This window comes from Balaenoptera musculus, chromosome 19 (genome assembly GCF_009873245.2).
Source record: "Balaenoptera musculus isolate JJ_BM4_2016_0621 chromosome 19, mBalMus1.pri.v3, whole genome shotgun sequence".
In the NCBI taxonomy this organism is placed as follows: Eukaryota; Metazoa; Chordata; class Mammalia; order Artiodactyla; family Balaenopteridae; genus Balaenoptera; species Balaenoptera musculus.
Genome location: NC_045803.1, coordinates 47094130 through 47114765, shown reverse-complemented (window position 1 = coordinate 47114765; position 20636 = coordinate 47094130). Strand labels below are relative to the sequence as shown.

The 20636-nt window shown below is 61.8% G+C and overlaps 1 protein-coding gene across 5 annotated transcripts in view; it reads right to left on the bottom strand.

The window, feature by feature from the left end:
• Nucleotides 1–203: 203 nt before the first annotated feature.
• Nucleotides 204–20636, bottom strand: part of VAC14 (VAC14 component of PIKFYVE complex) — a 98144-nt gene continuing 77711 nt past the window's right edge. Inside the window, exons 15-19 of one of the 5 annotated variants that reach the window (XM_036834328.1) lie at nt 10440–10614; nt 8924–8958; nt 7655–7734; nt 5520–5670; nt 204–809 (exon numbers count right to left, since the gene is read on the bottom strand). In XM_036834328.1, coding sequence (XP_036690223.1) covers nt 647–809; nt 5520–5670; nt 7655–7734; nt 8924–8958; nt 10440–10614 — 604 coding nt within the window. In that variant the 3' untranslated portion in view covers nt 204–646. Of the gene's footprint in view, nt 810–5519; nt 5671–7654; nt 7735–8878; nt 9043–10439; nt 10615–20636 lie in introns of all 5 variants that reach the window. The other 4 variants (XM_036834327.1, XM_036834330.1, XM_036834329.1 and 1 more) reach the window with 4 other exon arrangements.

Sequence of the window (20636 nt, the reverse complement as noted above, 5' to 3'; positions counted from 1 at the left end):
AGGGGCTGGTTCTACAGAGGTGAGGGCTGGGCCCAAGGCCCACACCCCAGTCAGGTGAGCGTGCAGAGAGCGGCCAGCCTCTCCTGGCAGAGCCAGCACTCCTGGGACCACCATGAGAACAAATTTCTAGGACAGGCAGCAAGGTCCTGGGGCAACTGCAGCACCAGGCGGGGGCAGGCATCAGTGGGAAGGAGCAGGCCAGGCACGGGTTGCGTTTCTTTATTGGGGCAGAGGGTGCACCATTCATATGGACCTCTGTGCTGGTCCCTGTGTGCACAGATGTGTATACACATATGTACACACACATCCGCACGAGGCCAGAGCTCTGGTGCGCTGGGGAGGTCAAGCTCTTTTACAAGAGGGCATTAGAAAGAACCCGATTCCAGAAAATGGGGGCGTCTGAGGCTGCGGCCTCACCCTGGCGGGAAGCCAGCTCCGTCTGAATGCCAGAGTGCAGCTGACCATGCTGGAGGGCCTGTGAGAGGAGCTTGGGTGGACAGAGCTTCCAGCCCCCAACCCTGCCCTGCGCTGGTGGCCAGGCCCAGCCCTGCCCCTGAGGCAGGTCCTCGGGTCTGTGGGGAGGGGGCCTGAAGACCCCAAGTGCTCCATGGGACCACTGCTTGGGCCCTTCTCCAGGCCAGGCCTATCAGAGGACAACCCTCCGGTCCAGGTGATCCCCACGCCCACTCCGCTGGTGCCTCACTTCCAGGTGCTTCTTCTGGACCCTTTCAAAGTGCTGCAGCAGCTCGGCGTAGTCGATGCTCGGGGAGTCTGCTTTCTGTGACTTGGGGGCTGCCTTCAGACCGTCTCTGGGGAAAGGGAGCAGAAGGGCTCAGCGTCAGTGTCTCAGCACATGATGGGGCTGCTGGAGCGGGTAAGCATCAGCCACAGGAGGGCAGTGGGGTTGGGGCAGGGCCACAGGCTGGGGGAGCTCGACCTCGGGGAGTCTGTCCACCTCAGGCCCAACAACCCCTCCCCAGCAGTGAGCCCCAAGGAGCAGGGAGCCCTGTGAGCATCCCCTCCCCCACAGGTGGTGGGACCAGTCAACACTGCTGCTTGGTAGGGCCTTCAGCCTGTGGGCTGGCAACGGTGCCCAGAGCAGGCATCACACCGGGAAGCGTTTCCTGTTTATGAGTGGCTCCCTTCGGGGTGGAAGCCAGGGCTAGGAGCCAGCCAGGAAGCCAGCTGGGGCCTGGAACAGGGTCCAGGGAGAAGGGGGAGGAGGCAGCCTGGCCCTTTCTTTGGGGAAGGGCTAGGGCCGGGGACCACAGGGAGGGGGGCTGAAGTCTACTGGCCCTCAACTTGGCAGGACATCTGTTTTTGAGTGTTGGGGCCCAGAGGCCTGCAGTCACTCTCTGTCCCTGGGGAAGGAGAGCTGGTCTCACCACTGGGCAGCTGATGCCTCCGGGAACTCCGCTTGCTAGCACTCTCCCCAGGTGCTCTGTACCGCCTCACGGCTTGTGCACTGCACAACTGCCACGGGCCTGATGCTCTCTATAGTTGGGCAATGCATTAGCCCTGCTGTCCCCTTCGAGCCCAGTGTTTAGCTTGCCCCGGGGGACTAGATCCACTTGGGCCCCTGTCCCATTCCTAATCATCACCCCAGCAGAGAGTCCCAAGAAAAGACTCTGCTTCTCCCTCATTCTGGCCTCACTGGAAGCCCATCTCTGTTGGCTGGGAAGGATCTGCTTCCAGGTCCTGAGGCCTGGTGGCCCTGGTAAGGGATCTCATGAAGGCTGTGGGCTGATCAGCTAAGCAGAGAATCCTTGGGCCCTTTGAGTTCATGAAAAGACCCCAATATGGCGGGAGAGGTCCAGGCAGCAGCTGAGCACAGGAGCTCGACAGACCTGGACCCAACTGTAACACGACCACCCCCTAGCCACTTGACCTTGGGCAGGTAACTCAGTATCCTCCTCTGTAAGGGGGCGCTGCCACAGGAACCACCCCATGGGGTGGGTGAGGATTCCTCCATACTTGACATGAAGAACTTGGCCTGATGCCCAGCCCCAGCCTAGGTACCCAATGGGTGCCCACTGTGGCTACAACTCTGTCCCTTTGAGGTAAGGCCAGCCGGGGCCCAGCAGCTCATTCCATTTGGGTGAATCACAACGGTGCTGTGACCATCCCACCAATGGTCAGAGCCTGAAAGCCATCTCTGACAAGCCACCAGGCCCAGGGGCATTGGGAACTCTTCCCATGGTTGGGATGCCATCTGGAGCCTGGAAGTGGGCCCCTGTACCCCTACTCAGCCTGTTCCCTTCCTGTTAAAGACACACCACCTGACAACACCTTGGATTGTGGCCGTGGCTGCTTCTTTCTTGGGCCTCAGGCCCTGCCTCCGGAGCTGGGACTCAGGCAAATTCAACAAAGATCAAAACGAGCTGGGTGGGGCTTGCTCTAGGGGCCCAGACTGCGGGCAGCATTCTGGGCTCTGGCTGCTGCTTTCAACTCCCCTGGGAATGGGGAAGAGACATCCCTGTCCTAGTAATCTGTGGCCCGGGCGCTACTGCCCCAAGAGAGCAACTCCTGCTCCTGAGGATGCTGAGGGACACCCTGGAACTTGGAGCCCTAACTCCAGGGGGTGGCCAGACGCTACCCCAGCCCATGCAGGCCAGAACAGGGGAGAGATGTGCAGGCCACAGATGATCCTGAAGCGTGCCGTCTGAGGCTGGGCACCCACGGATCTGCATGCTCCTCTCCGCAACACTCTTTGCGTTAGATCCAGAGGAGGGAATCTGAGATTAGGGGTTGCCAGGGAGATGCCAGCAACGGATGGCAAATCCAGGGTGATGTGCACAGATGTGGCCAGGTGAGGGTAGGGGTGGGGAGGAGTGGGCCGCACCTTGCTCTCTGGGCCCTCACGGAGGCAAGAAGTCCTTCCCCCCCATGACTCAGCGTCCCTTTGGGCAGACCCTTCCTGGCCTGAAGTCTTGGTAGCAGGGAGGGGTATGTCCATGGGTACGGGGACTCCGCTGAGCATTGAGGCTGGGCCTCTCCCTGCTAGTCACAGTGGGCACGGCCGCTGCTCAGGCCTTCACGTTCTCTGTATGTTTACAGCAACCCTCAGGCAGTGAGTGGCGAGGGGACACCCCAGCCAGCAGCACAGAGCTGGGGTACCCAAAGCCAGCCCTCTCTCCTGCCACCGCACCCACGCACCTGTCACCAGCTTCTCCTTCAGAGGCTCCCTCTTGCCTCACTGAGGAGACGGTCCCTGGGGAGTGGCCCAGAAGCCCGAGCGGAGGGCCAGGGTTCCCTAGCCCTGCCGGCACCCTGAGTGCACACAAGGGGGGGCGGGAATGGGCAAGGAGCAGAGACTCCCCCAGCTGTTCCCGGCACAGGGGCCTGTCGGGCAACCTGACGCTGTCTTCCAGCTGCCCGCCTCTCCCGGGGCTGAGACTGTCCTCAGCCCCCTCTCCAGGGCGGGAGCTGTCCCTCTGTGCCCAACCCTGCAACCTGACCCTGCCCCCAGCTGTTCCTGAGGCCCCTTCCTTGCCCAAGGCTCCGCTGCCTTTTTCTATGACAGCTCTTCCTAGGTCCTTGCAAAGAAAGGCTGGGAACCCAAAGCCTTGAAGACTGAGTGGAACCGCAAGGATCCATTCAGTCCAAATGCTCACTTACTGATGAAGAAACCAAGGGCCCAGAGAGGGCATGGGGCTTGCCTGAGGTCACAGAGCAAATCCGCAGCAGAGCTCGGACCACATCCTAGTCCAGGCCTGCGAACCATCCGCTGACCCAGAGGCCTCAGCCCTGTGGCTCAAGACTTCCTGAGCCTGACCATGGGAGGTCTGGGGGAAAGCCTCATCCTCCCCAGCTTTCCTCTGCGGACTCGCTCTACTCCGGCTTAGGGAGCGCAGGGAGGAGTCCGACCGCTCTGAGCCTGCCTTCCTTTTCCACAGGACGTTCCTACATGAGGAGGCGTAGCAGGCAGAGCTCTGAGAAGGGACGGGCCCTCAGCAGCACAGGGGCCGTGGCCTGGCCCAGAGGTCACAGGGAAGCAGCCGTTCCTGCCTCCTTCTCACTTTCAGCTGTACCTTCCCGCCTAAGTGGCTGCCAGGGCGACCCTAACACCCGTTGGGCACTGGAAAGAAAGGCCAGCAGAGGCCAAGCCAGCAAAGCAAGGTGTGGCGTCAGGGCCCTTCCGACTCCCAGGAGAGAGAGGTGCTCCGGCCAAGGGAATAAAATGCACACCTGACTCTGCAGCTGCTCCCGCTCCCCTGGGACACTCAGTGCGCTGAATGCCTTCCCCTGAGGATTAGCCGGTGGCACCACGAACGGCTGGGACAGGGACTAGCCCTCCACCCCTGAGCGCTGCTGTCTGGGGAAAGGGGCAGGGTGGGCAGGAGCTGTGCCTTGGCCTGGGGGCCACACCTGCTGGGGGCTCCCAGCCCCTCCAGCGGCCTGAGGCCGACAACCCATTAGGGGCCCCACGCCCAGCCCCTGGAGAGACCAGGTCAGGTGGGAGGGGTGGTGGTGGCCTAGACCCTGGGGGACGGAGGGCACAGGGGCTCGGGTCAGGGGCCCAGAGTGCCGGGCAGGCCCATCTCAAGGCTGCCTGCATCCATCGCAAAGGCAAAGGCCCGAGACCTTTGGCGGGGGGCGAGGCGCCAGGCCTGCTGAGGGGGGTCTAACAGCTTGGGAGGGAATTCTAGACACACAGGGCATCTGATGCAAGCTGGGTGCGCTCCATTCAGCGTAAATCTTCTCAGTGGCTCTGCTTGTTTCCATGGCGACCCGACAAGTGAAATTTTCCATCTCTGATGCCAAATGCCTGTGGATGAGGCAAAGCCTCCAAGGGTTACCAAATATAGACATGACCCAACAGGCTCTGGGGACTGGGCCAGCAGTGGGTTCAGGGTGGGAGCCTGGATGCCCTCGAGGGGCTGCAGCCCTCCTCCCCAGAGGCTGCCGTGCTGGGCCTCTCCACGGTAGAGCGCCTGGGACCCGTGCTTCCCGCGGACAGGTCGCAAGCGGGGTAGCCACGGGCACACCCTTGCCTCCCACTCCACTCAGGAGGAGATTGGGAGGGTCCTAGCAGTGCCAGGGTCACTCAGTGGCCAAGGGTTGAGCCTCTGCTACAGATGGGAAGGGAGGGCTTTCTGAGGCCCGGGAGGGACCCTATGTAGCTCTCTTGCCCATGTACCACCTGGGACGCAGTGTCTGAGCTGGGGCACGAATTCCTCCCCTCTGGACTTTCTCTCCAGGGGCCTCTGTTTGGGTCACGCCAGCACGCTCTCGGGTTTTTTGATTTAACTCCACCCTGACTGCTGGGAGAAGGTATTCCGACTACCTACCACCTCATAAACGCTCCTAGAATCTCCCAGCCCGGTGCTCTGATATGGAAACCCAAGGGCAAGTGGCTGCGGGGCGGACAGTGTCCGCAGTGACAGGAGGTGTGATGCCGAGCTAAGGGAGGGCCCTGGTAGCCCCTTTAAAACTCCAAGCTCGCCAGGCCCTGCCAGCCCAGCCGGCCCTGGCCCTGCTCGCTGGCAGAGCCCCGCCCCCACGAGCTGGGCACTTACCCTGTCTGCAGCAGCTCGGGGTTGGGCACGCACTGGAGCCGGTGGGAGAGCAGCTGGAAGGCGCTGCTCTGGGGCAGCAGCATGAGCAGGCCGTACAGGGCCTTGATCAGGTACGGGTTGTTCTTCACATCCAGCAGCTGCAGGCGCAGATCTGCGGGAGGGCAGAGGGCAGGGGTCGGGCACTGCTCTGGGTGGCACCTCAGCCTGGCCAGGAAAGGGCCAGCCTGGTGGCCAGGGCTCCTCCCAGCCAGACATGCCTGCCTCTCCTCCTGCAGCGTCTTAGCCGTCCCCACGATCCCATTGTTCTTTCTTCTGACCTGCCCGCCTGCCTTCCGTCTGATCTTCCCAACAGTCACCTCAGCCTGGCGACCCCCAGCCTGCTGCCAGGCCCGGTCCCCTCCCCCAACACTCACTGCCTCCCTGGCGATGAGGGGGCTTGGGGCCTGTAGCGTAACAGATTCCCCGGTCTGCTCTGCACGTGCCAGCACGAGAGAGCTATAAATAGGGTGAGCTGGAGAGAAAGACTGGATTAGGGCAGCTTTAAGGGAGGGCAGGATGGAAAAACGCTTCGGTGTGTGACTAAACACACATCAAGCCCATGAGTGTCTGGTGGATGCTTTTGGAAATCCATCTCAGCTACCAGCCCTGCCTCCACCCGACCAGACGGCGGGGAGACGCGCCCGGGTCTTGCCCAGCATCCGTCCCAGATAAACAGGCCCACGTGGCTCTCCTCCGAGCCCTTCCAGGCGCGTCACTCGTTTCTACCTTCTCTGAGGCCCAGTCTCAGGCATCCTTGGTGGAGGACAAACCACAAACTTCTGGAGAGACCATGTCACCCCAGCAGCTGTACGGGGGCCTTGGGGCCAGGGTGAGCCAGGAAGCAGGGGCCTCTCACAGCAGCCCCTCCCCTCGCCCCAGGTGGCAGTCGTGCCCAGGCCCAGCGACTCCAGAAGAGGCGGGGACCTATTTTGAATCTAGTCCTGGGCCCTGGGTAAGCTGGGCTATGGGGCCAAGCCAGCTACCAGGGGGGTCTAGGGTTGGAATGGGTGCTGGGCAGGACCAGGGGACGTCTGCTGTGGTCACCCCACCAAAGCCCTGGGCCTGGAGAGAAGGTGTTCGTGGCTTCTCTAGGGTCAGGTGGACCTGCCCCCAGGTGAGCGTATGCCAGGCTGCCCTGGGAGGCCTTTGGGGAAGTGAAATGTCAGGCCAGGGGGCCATTTGGGACAGGCTTCGATGCACTGCCCTGGGAACAGGGTCTCCCTCCTGCTCTTGGGTCCCCCGGGCATCTGTTACTGTGATGGCTGGCTGTTTGGAGAAGCTGTCTTCTGTTTGGATGGGAGGGGGCCCCTCGGCCCCTGGGTTTGCCTTTGGGCTCCAGGGTGAAGGCCGATGGGCTCGGCCTGGGCAGATCGGGGCACCACCACAGCAGGAGGCCTGGGTGACCAGCCCGGCAGGAGGGTGGCCACCGGCAGGGCTGCCTCCCGGCTTCGCTACCACGCCGTAAGCACACGAGCGTCATTCAGAGACTTGCCTGCTTTGGGGAGCGGGCACTGTATGTGTTGAGGCGCCAGGAGCTGCACTCGCCCCAGCCAGCTGCCACTTTGCACATTCAGCCCGGGTGTTACAATCAGGCAGCTCCTGCCCATCAGCTCCCAGCAAACGCCAGCTCTGCTTTGCAGAGGGACGAGGGGGTGGCTCCTGGGCACAAGGGAGCAACCTGCGGGTGGGCCCAGGGTGCCCCCAGCTTCCAAGAGCCACGGCAGAGGGCAGCGTGCTCGGAGGGGTGGCTGGGGACAGCCCTGGGACGGCTGCTCCACCTGCCCCCCCGGCGGCACTGCTCCAGGTCTCCCCGGCAGAGGTGACACTATTCTTCAGGTGGGTTCTGCCATCAGCGCTGGCCTGGGTCGAGCCCCGCCTTAAGGCACACGGGCAGGACCCATGCTCTGATGCCACGTGTCCCAGCCCTGTGTACCTCCTCAGCCCTGTCATCCCCATCCTTATGTTCTTGACATTCTAGAAGCATCCCTGGGGTGACTGTTCTCGCTCCCTCCCCAGTGGCAGCCAAGAGCTGCTCTCTGAGCTTGGCTCCCTCCCACCTCCCTCCAGGCCTCGGAGGCCAGAGGCAGGGCGCTCACATGTGAAGATGGGGCACTCGATCAGCTGCACCAGCTTGTCTACCTCCGTGAGGAAATCCACAGTGACCTCCAGGTCCCCGCTGGGTGGGTGGTCAAGGGAAGTGGGACCACTGGCCAGGGCAGCCTGCCTCTCTGGGGGCGGAGGCAGAGGGGGAGCTGGGCCCTAGGGGCTCGACCCAGCGGCAAGAGCACACCTCCCACTGGGCCCTGGCTTCCAGGCACAGAGCGTGTTTCCACCTGAGCAGGATCAGGACACAAAGGACAGCAGCCTATTGTCCCTCTGCCTTTCTGTCCCTCTAAATGAAGAGCGGCACAGCTGTCCCCCTGCGCGGGCACTCCGGCTCTGCTCCGGCAGCTCTCTCCTATGTGCCCTCCAGGCCCTGAAAGGCTCTCACCGCCCTGCAGCCTATGGGGGAGGGCTGGGCAGGAAAGGCCCCTGTTCCTGCCTGAGTGGATGCCTGTCAGCAGGGCCAAGGTCAGGGCTGCTGTGAGCCTGGGGCCTGCAGTCCTCGGGTCACACCGGTGGCTGAGAGGAGCAAATCGTAGTTTGAAGGCGAGCGGGCACCCTGAGGGAGCCAGGCGAGGCCACAGCTGACCCTCAGTGGAGGCACCTCAGGGCCCCTCTTTCCTTACCCCCCAACTCCTGGCCCATCAGGGAAGGAGACCAATTTTGCATCCTAAATGTCTGTCCAATCCGGGTCACACGCCAGGCATTCACAGAGGAAGCTGGCTTGCTTCACGGTGTTTCAAACAAAAGCCGACCATGGATGCCCTTCTCGGAGGCAGGCCCTGAGGGGCGCTCCCTCTCCCTGAGGCCTCCCCTCCAGCCTGCTTCTCCCTGTCGGGTCCTCTGCCGGGCCCTGGCTCTGTGGCCCCCAAAGGTCCTGAGCTCCTCACCTACCGGCCTGCTGCAGCCCGGCAGCCCCCCTGCTCCCGGGCCTTCTCTCCCCACCCTGCCCCAGCACCGGGCGGAGGGCACCCTGCCTCTTTCTCGGGGCACCCTTACCTAGGTAAGCCCCCGTCCCTGATCCCCAGCTCACAAAGCTTCTCCAGGGCCAGCTCCCCTCTACGAGGCCCTAGATGACCCTGTTTCCTCAAATCCACCCCCTCACGGTGCCCTCACGGGTCCTGACGTCCCAAGGGCCAGAGGCGGAGCGCAGGGTCAGGGCAGAAGGATGGCAGTCGGGCCACCACGTGGGCGGGAAGGGAGCACCCGGCCCCCTCCTGTCCCTCAGAGGCTGGGCCGGGAGAACAGCGAGCGAAGGATACAACTTCTGGATGAGGTCGTAGGCGTGCCGGTAGTTCTGGGTGAGGAAGCAGAGGGACACCGTGGTGACTGGGCTGTGGCACCAGGAGCGGTATAGGCAGCAGAACAGGTTCTGGCTCTCCTGAGGGGGGAGAGGCGTGAGCAGTTAATCGAGCCCCCGCTCCTTCCCCACGGGTCCGCGGCCCAGACTCAGGGCCCCGCTCGCTCGGAGTGCCAGGGAGCCAGCTCAGCACCCGGGCCGTGTTTGGCAGCCCAGCTGGGAACGAGCTGTCACAAAGGAAACGCTCAGACCCTGTCATTACTCTCCGTCCCACAGAGCCACGTGGTGATGGCTGTGAGGGCCTGCTCGGGAGTGAGCCTGTCCTTTGTGCTGGTGTTTCTGCCCTCGGCAAACAACAGTAATCGTCCTCTCCACAGCCCTGTGGTCCCGGAGCCTGTGGGGCTGGCAGGGGGTGTGACCGGAGGGGGGCGGGGAGGAAGCTTCCTCAGGGCCCAGGCTCTCCCCGGCAGTGCCCTCCTGCCGTCCTCAAATGCCATCTCTTCCCTCCTCTGCAGCCCACCTTGCACTCGGGAACCAGCCCAGGAGCTGAGCCCACACTCGAGAGCCCCTGCCCTGAGGAACATTCTTTAGGCCTCTGCGAATGTCTGGAAGGAACCACAGGAAGAAGGCAGGGGTGTGGCCTGGGTCATTCCCAGTGGCTCGGCCCCAGATGCCCTCAGGCGCAGGCTTGGATGTCTTGGAGACTCCCTGAGAGAGGGCCGAGGCAGGGTCTGAGCTGGGAAGGTGGTGACCACAGCCCAGATGAAACGCCTGGAGCTGCCAGCATGTCTGGGATGGCGGCTACCCCCGGGGGCCCCCTCCTTTGGGCCGAGCAAGGCTTTTGACCCGTGTCCCCCAGAGCAGTTCGGTAGAATGGTGAGCGCCTCCCTGCTCTCTCTGACTAGCCCTGGTGGGTCCTCACCGCAAGCCTGGGCCAGGCAGCACTGTGACACACCCTGGCTTACACAGGGCATCCTGTAAGTCAGATGTGTCCCTCTGTGGGAGAGAGGGGTCCTGGCCAAGCAGGAGGGTGAGGAGAGCAACGACCCCGGATCCCCAGCGGGGTTGCAATCCAGAGGCCTGACCCTGACTGGGTGACACGGCCCGGCAGGTCTGACCCTGCCGGGTCCTGCGAGGCGGGCTCGGAACCCAACCTACTCTGTGTGCGAGGAGACAGTGCTGGTGGGGGGCGGCGTGTCAGGGAGGGCACGTGGACCTGGAGCAGGGTCTGGAGTCTTCTGTGGGCAGAGACCTCCAGAGCGGGTAGCTCCAAGGAAACCCGCTGTGACTCCCTCCCATGGCTGGCACTTACACGCAGCCAACCCAGGGGGACCCCTATTTGACAGCGGACCAGGGAGACCCCAGGTCACATTCTCGTCTCCTCCCCGCCAGCCTCCGGGTAACGAGGGCTGGGCTGGCATGGCCGCGCCCGTGGGCACATAGATGACACCAGGCTGGAGCCCGTGGGCGAGGAGTACCGGGGTCTTCAGGTCCTTGAGCTGGTTTCGCAGCTGGAAGAGCTCAGTGGAGGTAAGCAGGATGGTGTTGAGGGTGTGGACCATGGTCGAGGCGAACTTGAGGTCCTCCTCCCGGAGCAGGATGTCCGCCATCGAGTGGAAGATGTTCTCCGCGTTCAGCAGGAGGCAGAGCTGCCTGGAAAACGGGCCGAGTGGAGGCTCTGGAGACCTCTGGGCCTCAGCCTCGGAGCCCTCTCCTTGGTCTTGCTCAGCAGCTCCTGAGGAAACCTGCTCTTTCCTGGGCCTGGTGCGGGACCCTGGCTCTGGGGCCTGCGGGGGGCCAAGGGGGTTGCTCACAGCGGACCTGGCTCCACGCCTCCCGGCAACTCCAGAGCCCCACGGGCTCCATCTATCCCCCCACCCACCCCAGGCCAGGAAGTGGAATCCCGAGAGAAGCAGCGGGGCCTCTGGCTACCAGGGTGGCCCCAGGAGCCCTGAGGTACCTTTCTGATCTCCCACATAGCATAGCGACGCCTCCCCATGTGCCAAGGCGCTCTGTGTCCCTTCCTGGCTTTACTTTTCTGGCTAGAGATTATCTTTACGTGACAAATACGCATTCTGGTCATCCGTGGATGGTGTCCCCCCACCCTCCCCCGTGAGAGCCCCTGGGTCAGGAGCTTGTTTGGGCTGTTCACGGTGCCACCCACGCCTGGAGTGGTGCCTGCACGTAGCAGGGGCTCGGTAGGTGCTCGTGGGATGAACAAACCCTAAGGCAACCCTGAGTTTTACCTTCGCTGTTCCGATAATGAAACTCTGGTGGGGAGGCCAAGTGACTCGGCCAAGGTCACGGGATTACTTAGGGCCACTTCTTCCCACTATCTCTCCTCTAGTAAGAGTCTTGTGGGGGATAAGGCGCGGGCTTTGTGAAAAGGAGTCTCCATTTTATAAAAGGGAAAACAGGGAACCCAGAGAATGGAGGAGGAAAGCAGTTTTCCCAGGGTCCCTGGGCCAAGGTGACGTCCACAGTGACAGGCAGGTATCAAGGACAAGGCTCAGGGAAGCCTGTTGACCTCCCTAGTTTGCCGCTTGCCCACAGAGGCCTGGCCTTGAGGGGATGAGCAGGCCTTCCTGCTGGGAGTTTAAGGATCCCAAGGCTCCTGAAACTAAGAAGAGCAAACCAAGGAGCTGGCAAGTGGCTGGTAAGGAGGGTGGGGTGTGGCCCCCGCGCCCTGCCTGTTGGGCGCCGGTGTCAGCATGGCACCCCTTCCCCATCTCCTGGTCTCTGCTCCAGGGAAGCATCCACAGACCAGGCCTCAGGCTTGTGGGGACAATGGGTCTGAGGCCTCAAGGTCTCAGGTGCTGGACAAAATGAGCCCCATTTGGAGCCAACGAGCCTGAAATATGTCCACCCCAGGTCACCGAACTCACACTAAACTCGGCGTTATCAGGGTCTGGCTTCCTGTTTCCTTCCAAACGCCAGCCACGCCTTGGGGCCAGACTGGAGAAGATTCTTTCCCACACCCGGCTCCAAAAAATCCCAGAGCATTTGGTAACAGAGAGGCCAAACCACGAGGCGCAAGCAGCAGGCAGGCCATCTCCAGCCTAGGCCCAGCTGGAACCGGCAGGCTTGGGCAAGAAACCACCAGAGAAATGGAAACAAAGCTGTTGGGGGGATGGGGCCGGCGGGTGGCGTGGGGAAAGCCGTGCCATCGTTGTGGGAGGGTAGGGGGAGCCCCCCTGCTCACCTGGTGTGGGTGGAGGAGGGGCCCGGGCCCTGGAGCCTGGTGCCCCTGACCAGCTGTGTCACCCAGTGTGTCTGTGTGACAATTTCTCCACCTCCGAATTGGGGGTGACATCTACCTGCAGCATGGGGGCTACTCAGAGGGCAGTCATCAAGACTAGTGGCAACTCGCGTGGGTGCATAGTATGTGGCAAATGGGACCCCTGGTTGGGTACCTCGTTGGCACCACGGGTGGGGGATGAGGGCCAGCTCCCAGGAGGACGCCTGGCCCTTCAGCAGAGCCTAGGCAGCACTTCCTGTCCCCTCGTGGTCCTCCCACCCCGAGACGACCCCATCTCCAGGGCTGTGGGATAGAAATGTTTCAGGAGGGCGGGCCGGGGAGGAAGGGGAGCATTCCGACAAATGGTCACAAATGCCCGTCGCCTGCAGCTGCTGCCGTCTCCATGACAGGGGCCAACAGCTGAGGCTGCTGCCAGGCAGCGCTCTCCAGGGACCACAGGCCTGATGGGACCCGCAGCAGCTGAAGGGCGGGGTGGTGCTCTCACGTGAGGATGGCTGAGGAGGGTGCGGAGGGACAGGCAAGGGGGTGGCGACAAGCGGAGGCGGGCGCCAAGGCCACCTGCTGTCCCTAAGAACCCGGAAACACTGGGGAGCCACAGAAGGTCAGGGATGGCAGAGTATTCCGGAAATACTCTTGCCACCACGGCGCTCTCCTCCTCTGCTCTCTCCCTGGTCTGCACCTCTTGGCGGTCATGTCTGGTCCCATGGAAATCTTCAAAGCCATCTCTAGATCAGCGGCTCCCACATGTGCCTCTTGAGCCCCCACTGAGCTCCGGATGGACACCGCCTGCCTGGTGGACGCCCTGCTTGGCTGCCCAACAGGCATTTCAGACTCGGCGGGGCCAAAGCACATCTCTTGGTTTCCCCCTAGACTCTGGTCGCCCAGCCTTCAGGGGGGCATCGGCGCCCCGCGGCCTCAGGAAGTGGCATCACTGCCCACCCAGCTGCTCCAGCCCAAAACCAAGGAGTCCTCCTTGATCCTCTGGGCCCCTCTGTCCAGTGTACCAGCAAGCCCAGGGGCTCTGCCTTCAGGGCACACCTGGCTCCTGGCCCGTCTCAGCTGCCCTGCCCTGGGCCAAGGGTCAGCCCTCTCTTGCCTGGTCAATTCCAAGCCAGCTTCTAATTGGTCTCCCTGTGTCTTCTCTCACCCCACCATTCACCCTCCATGCACCAACTGGGGCGCTTCTTAAAAAGTCCTAATCAGGGCTTCCCTGGTGGCGCAGTGGTTGAGAATCTGCCTGCCAATGCAGGGGACACGGGTTCGAGCCCTGGTCTGGGAAGATCCCACATGCCGCGGAGCAGCTGGGCCCGTGAGCCACAATTACTGAGCCTGCGCGTCTGGAGCCTGTGCTCTGCAACAAGAGAGGCCGCGATAGTGAGAGGCCCCCGCACCGCGATAGTGAGAGGCCCGCACACCGCGATGAAGAGTGGCCCCCGCTTGCCACAACTAGAGAAAGCCCTCGCACAGAAACGAAGACCCAACACAGCCATAAATAAATAAATAAACAAATACTTAAAAAAAAAAAAAAAAAAGTCCTCATCAGAGCATGGGCCTCCTCAGCGGCTTCCTGCTGGATCTAAATAAACCCAGCTCCTGACCACGGCCTCCAGGCCCCACACTTTCTGGTCGGCTCCTCACCAACCTCAGCTCTTATGAGTCCTCCTTTACCCACGATGTGCAGGCCTCTCCTGAGTTTCTTCTGTTCCTGACCTCTGCCCTGGCCTGGGCAGTTCTTGCCAGGGACCAGAGCACATCTGGCTCCCTCCAGCCAGGGAGATCTCAGCTCCAACCCCAGCCTCAGGGGAAGCCTCTGTCCCATGCACACCCCTCTGCCACCAGCCCTTTCTAAGGGAAGTCCTGTTTCTTTCCAAGCGTTTCTCATCACCTGAGTCATCTGGTTGATGGACTCGTTTACTGGGTCCCCTGCTGTCTCTCCCACCACAACATGAGCTGCAAAGGGCAGGGCCTTGCCTGTGACCCTCAGGTCCCTCATACCAAGAATCACTTTTGCACATTACCGCATGGAGGAGCTGCGCTGATCTCCACCCAAGGTTTCATGAACAGACCCGGAGACGTTCCTCTGCCCCATTCCAGCACATCCCTTAGCTGCTCCTGGGCGTGCCCCGGCACGCTGTGCCAGCCTGGTCTGCAGAGAGCAGCTGCCCTGACGGTACATTTTCAGCCTATCACCCAGGGCCTGGCTGCCCGGTCCAGGGAGACCTCAGGAGACGCCCAAGCCGCCAGGACAGCCTGAAGGGTCAGCCGCAGCACATCACACCAAGGGGTCTCCCCCTGAGCACCGCTGATTAAACCACCACGGGAGGGGAGGGAAAAGGAGGGGAGGGATGGGGAGGAGCCGGGAAGAGGGACCATGGAGGAGCGGCAGCGGGGGCACACGTGGCATCTAACCTTCATGCCCTGCCCGCTGTGCTCTGGATGTTCGCAGCTACACCTGCTTCAGGGGGGTTGTCTCTCCCGCCCCAGGGGGCCGCTGGACAGAGCCTGGAGGGCTGTGGCAGCGGCTCACAGGGCTCCATTGAAGGGGGCTCCAGCCCTGCAGACCAGCGGGGCAGGAAGTGGGGGGGAGTGGCGGTGGGGGTCACCTGTCACCTCACCTGGCCTTTGCTGTCTCATCCCAAGGTCACTGTAGTCTGGAGAAAAGGAAGACGCCTCCAGACTGCCGGGTCATGAAGCTTCCAGGAGGCAGGAATAATAAAGTGTTAGCTCCCGGGGAGCCCCGAGCACACGCCGGGCACCATGCAGAGGGTGTTACATGAGTCCGCTTGGGGCAGTTCAGGGGAGATGGAAAGGACAGTGGCTCACGTCTGCACGTGCTCACCGGGCTCAGGGCACCGTCTGGGCCTTTTAGGGGAAGGCGAGTCTGGGTCGGTGGGCTGGGCTGTACCTTGCGAGCTCTGGACACCTGAGGAGGATTCTTCCTCCTGCATCAGGAAGGTAGGGGAGGAAGGAAAGGGGCCCACTTTTCACTCAGCCCTGAGTCTGTGGCACGACCCACACAGGCGGCCTCAGTCTCCCTGCGCCCGGCCCCAGGCTCCTCCCGCGGCATCCTGAGTCCTCACACGAGCCTGCACCCCCAGGCAGAGGGGCCCAGTCACACAGCTGCCCAGGGGACGAGGAAGGGTGGATCCAGACCCAGAAGCCAAGTTCCTTTCCCCACTTTGCCTCCTAGGTGCCTGTCGTGAGCGGGCACGGGGGCTGTCCCCGCCCGGGGGCGCCTGGCAGATGGCTGCCTCGCAGGGCTGCTGCGTCATCACTTCTCTGTTGAGCCCCCGCCCGGCTTGAGCTGCCTGCTGGGCTCTCAAGCAGAGCATCAATAATGGAACACAGCTTGCAAGCATTAAACATTTGCCCATATTTTTTAATACCCATATTAAAGTGCTATTCATCATGAGACAATGGCTTGGAAAATACTTGGGGACAAGGCAGAGGTGGGGTGGGAGCGAACTTGGATGGGGTCTGGGGGGGCACAACCTGGAGGCCCACCTTAGGGCCGGGGTCCACATGCGTGGGCCCCAAGGTGGCCCGTGGTGTGTGGCCGTGAGGCCCCGCGGATGGGGCTCTGCCTCCCTCTCCTCCAGCCGCCCGCTGCTGCCTGGACAGCTGTTCCCGTGCTCTGGGTCTGGGTTCATGCTGGGGAGGGAACAGCTCTCTTTGGTCCCTCTGTCACATACCAGGAGCTTTCAGAGGAGCAATCTGCCTTCGGTCAGCTCTGAAGCCCCCGGGACGCAAGAGAGGGACCGCCGCTTTCTCTAATGCACAGAGAGGCCTTCTTTGGGGCGGCCTCAAAAGGCCAAGACACTTGCTGGGGCCGAGGAAGGCACTCTGGGGCAGTGCCTGCCTGGAAGTGGCCACATCACACTTGCTGGGCTGGTGTGAGCTTCATGTCACTGTCCCTTCAACCACAAACACTGGCCAAGCATCCACCAGACTCTGTCCCTGAAAGGCCACTGGCCTCGGTGGTGGCCATGGTGGGAGGTGCTCTCCTGTCCCCAGCCTGGTACCCACCCACGGCCAGTGCTTCAGATGACATGTGGGCCAGAGCGGGTGGGAGGAAGACATCAGCTGCCTTGCAGGAGGCTTGGAGAGGGCCGGTCGTGCCCCGAGGCCATGTGGCCCAGGCTGGGCGGGAGGAGGCTGCCTCACGGGGAAGGCACGGGCAGAGGCCAGCCCCACCGGGCCACCAGGGAGCCTGGTGCTGTCCTCTGCTCTGTCCTGGCGTGGGAAAGGGGCCACACGCCGCTTCTTTTCTAGGGACCTGGACCAGGTTGGGCAGGGTCAAGTCTCAGTGTGGAAACCAAGAGCTGCCCAGTGGCTCTGAGCCCTGCCCTCCCCCTGCCTGGGCTGCGTGCACGGCAGGTGAGAAAAGGTGCATGCCACACTTCAGGCGCCTCTCGTCTAGGCATCCTGGACAGCAGGGCCGGATCATTTCCCCAGAGGCCCCACCTTCTCCCTCTAGCCTGAGTCTCCTTCCTTGGTCTCCATCCCCAGCCGCGCGTGTCCTGAACAGGCCAACACTGTGCATGGAGGGCCAGGCCCTCACTTCCTCTCTCCTTTGGCCGCTAGCTGGTGTCCACGTCCCCTCAGTGGTCCAAGGCCAATGGGACACGGGCTTTCCTGGGAGACACCTGGAGCCTCACAGCCATAACTCTGAAGTGCAGCCTAATGTCAAGTACAGAGAACACAGGGGCCCAGAGCCATTCCCACCGGAAAGGGCCCTCCCTGCCTCGTCCCTGCCCAACAGCTGGGATCCTTTAGAAATTTAAAGAGAGAGCAGCTTTCACGTCCTATAACATGAGAATAGGGGAGGAGGGAGTGGCCTCCCCTCCGAAGTTCAGAAAGCTCCGGAGTTTCACTGTATCCTCCCCCCACAGCTCCCTTGCTTCTCTTCCTTTCCAGCTCTCTGCTTCCCAAGTATGAAAATTGTAAATCTGTTTTATTTATTTCAATCAGTCCTCGGCAGTGTGCCCCTCAGGGCAGAGGCAGCCATGGTAACCCTGCTAACTCATGCCTAAAAAATTCATCGTGTTTAATGCAGTCGATGTGTCTGATACACTTATAAGTGTTTTTTTTTTGGCGGGGGGTGGTGGGGTGGGAGGAGGGGGCATGAGGACTTGTTTTTCTGGGTCTTGCTGGGAACTGGTGCAAAGGGGATGGAGGGAGGGCCGCAGCATGATGGGGAAGAGGCAGAAGAGAAAGCAAAGGGTCTTCTGTCCACTTGGCTCTCCGTCTGGTTGTTCAAGAGCGGCACGGCCACACTCTGGGGGGCCACAGACACCTGAGCTGGGCTCCTCCGGAGACCTTCAGGGGAGGCCTCCTTTGGGCAGGAGCGGCCTGGAAAACCAAATGGTCTCGTGGAGGCAGCTGGGGCCTTAGACCCCCCGTGCAAGACAGCCCCTCTCTCCAGGCTTGGGGTTTGCTCTAGGGACCAAGGCTTCCTCCACTGCCCAGGGTGGTCTGGTGGCCCTTCCTGCCCGCTCCCCAGGACAGGAGCCAGCTTCTGCGCATGCCCGGCTGACCCACTGGGCCTCATTTCCCATGTGTTCTTAGCAACCTGGTCAAGCCTGGCCTCACTGTGCACTCACAGGTGCCTCTCCGGCCCCCTCCGGGCCTGTCCCACATGGAGCTTGCCCCAAGCATGGCTGGAGGCAGGTCAGATGGCAGGGGTGGGACCCCCTGCTGGAGGCTCCGGGAAGACCCCTGGGGGTCATCTCTCCAGGCCTCCGAGCCTCAAACCCTGGGTAGCGAAGCCCATGGCTTCAGAGCATTTCATCTCTCGAGCCCTCAGGGCAAATGAAAACAAAGGGGTGGGCCACCAAAGGAAATCCTGTTGTCTCCATGACATCAACTCCAACAAGCCCTTGAGAGAGGCTGGTCTCTTGCCTCTCCCGTCACAGGGATTCCCTTCAAGCTGAATCACCATTTCCTCAGCCTTGGCCCACATAACTGACATCTGTGAGCGTTTTCTCCGTATTAGGCACGTCCCGTACCTTAAATCCCTTTGACACGGGACAGGCGTCATTTTAGCCGTCCTCTTTTCCAGAGGATGAGAGCAAAGTCCAGAGCCTTGCCAAGGTCCGCATCTGGTCCGCCCACCTGGGCACCCGAGCTCTTAGCTGCTGCCTCGCCATACACCCAGCTCGCGGGATCCAGGGCCCAGCTTGCACAGGGGTTTGGAAGTGCTTTTTCTGGAAGACGGATGGTTTTTTGGGGAGGAGGAGGGCACCTTGGCTACAGATATCACTAGGCCTTCTGATGGACCAGAGCCCAAGTTTTCTCCAGGACCTTCCTGTGGCTCTGGGGCAGTTTATCTGCAATCCAGCTCCTTCTACCCCACCCTCACCCTGGGGCTATCTCTGGGGGTGGAAGGCACTGACCACACTTGGCCACACCTGGTCGGGACAGTGATGGGCTGCTCTGCTGCGGTGGTGGCCTGTCTCCAAGGGGTGAGACAGGAGGCACAGCCTGGGAGCCTGCGGGGAGCGAGGCACCCACGGGGATGACTCCATCAGCCGGTTCCCAGGCCTGCTGCTGCCTGAGCTCCAGGGCGAGGCGGGGGTTTTAGTACAGTGACTCCCGGCGCTCTGAATCCAGGCTGAGACGGCCAGGGAAAGAGCATCCTGAGCCCTGCATGCCTGGGAGTGCCCTGGGTTGACCGTTAGAGAACCGGATGGAACTTTTCTCCCCTTTGAAGTCTTCTGAGCTCCTGGCCTTCCAGGAGGGATTTCCTCCCCAGGACACACTCAGCCTCCCACTGAGGTGGCCTGGCCTGGGAAGAGGCTTCGAGCTGCCTCAATGCCAATGCACAGCCAGCCTGGTAAACTGTTTCCTGGCCCCAGACCTGCCTGCCACCTACGCCGCTGCCAGCTTCCAGCCAGGCGCACAGAGGCCCTCAGAGATCAAGCGCTCGTGGGACAGAGGAAGAAACTGAAGCCAAGGGCTGGTCCAAGCCACACAGCCGGGGCCGTGGTGGAGTCAAGTCCCTGACCCAGAGTTCAAGTTTCATACTGCCAGACAGTCCCACATGATATGTCACCTGCAGAAGGACAGACCTCTCCTCCCGGGTCAGCCCCCCTTTCCCCTTGAGGGCTCCAACTCCCTGTGACGAATGCCCAGGGCACAGACACCTCTTCGCCCCATGACATGTGACCTTAATCAGGGTCCCTTGAGGTAGAGGGTCTGTCTTGGGACAGGTAAGGGAAAGGCACCCCTGAATCTCTGCCATTTCCCCCTTCAAACTAAGAGGGTGACCTTCTGAGAAATGAGGCAGGCAAGTAACAGAAGTGCCAGGAGCCTGGGGAGCCCGGCTGGGGCTGCCCCATCATCCCTGGGAAGGGCTCTGGGGATTGCCCCAACAGTCTTCCTGTTACCAAGCTGCTTTGTTCACGTTTTCCTTTACGTCATCCCATTATTCCCAAACTAGTCCTTCGTTCCAGGCCAAGGGATCACTCCCTGCTGCTGCTTATACGACCACAAACGCTTACAGACGGTGAGCACTTCCTCCCTTCCACCTTAGTCAGCGTGGAGCCCAGACGCCGAGGCCTGAGCTCCCATAACTCTGCCCCTCTACCCTTAAAGCCAGGCACGCGACTTGGGCCCAGCAGCCCAGGGGTCACGTGGTCACTGCACCAAAGCCAGAATGTCCCCCTCCTCAAATTCTTCACCCAAATGGGCTGTCCTCGTGGTGTGGGTCCTGCCGGGTGATCACAGAGATCTACTTCTATCTCACATTCCTGTGGTGACTCCGCCAAGGGATTTACTGTGCCTTGAAGAGTTCCCACTAGGGGCTGCCATTTTGCTCTGGTGGCCGTCTCAGTGCCCATCTCTTGCTCCACCAGTGTACCTGCCCACCCAGAAGGTCTCACAGTGACCCTCCAGAACCAGGAGAGCCCTCCACGCCAGAAAGAGCCCCTTACTGAGAGACCCCTGAACCTGGCTTACACTGGAGTTACCCGAAGACCGTTTGGGATACTCCAGGAAGTGGGCGATTTGTATTCCTAACAGGCTTCACAGTCAGGACCGAGAACCACTGTCCCCAAACTGCCACTGCTGCAAGCCCGGCGATGCCACTCTCCGTGTGGAAATGGGGAGGCTTCACCAGCAGCCGCAAAGGGCTGCAGAGGCTGGGCTCTGCCTCGGAGCTCTGGTGAAGGGCCCGTTGCTTTCCTTCTCCCAACCACACCCTCACCTCCCCAGAGCCAGGGTCCTGGTTTTCCCTGCATTTCTGCCTCGTCTCCACCTTAGGGTCCTAAGCCCTCTGTGCACAGGCCTGACTTGCGCTGTTCAAAGGGTAGAACAGATGAATTCTCCGGCCAGACTTCTGCCTGCCCAGGACTGCACGGCCATCTCCTCGGGCGGCGTCTCCTCTCCCAGCCTCAGAGGCCCTGGGGGAGGAAGC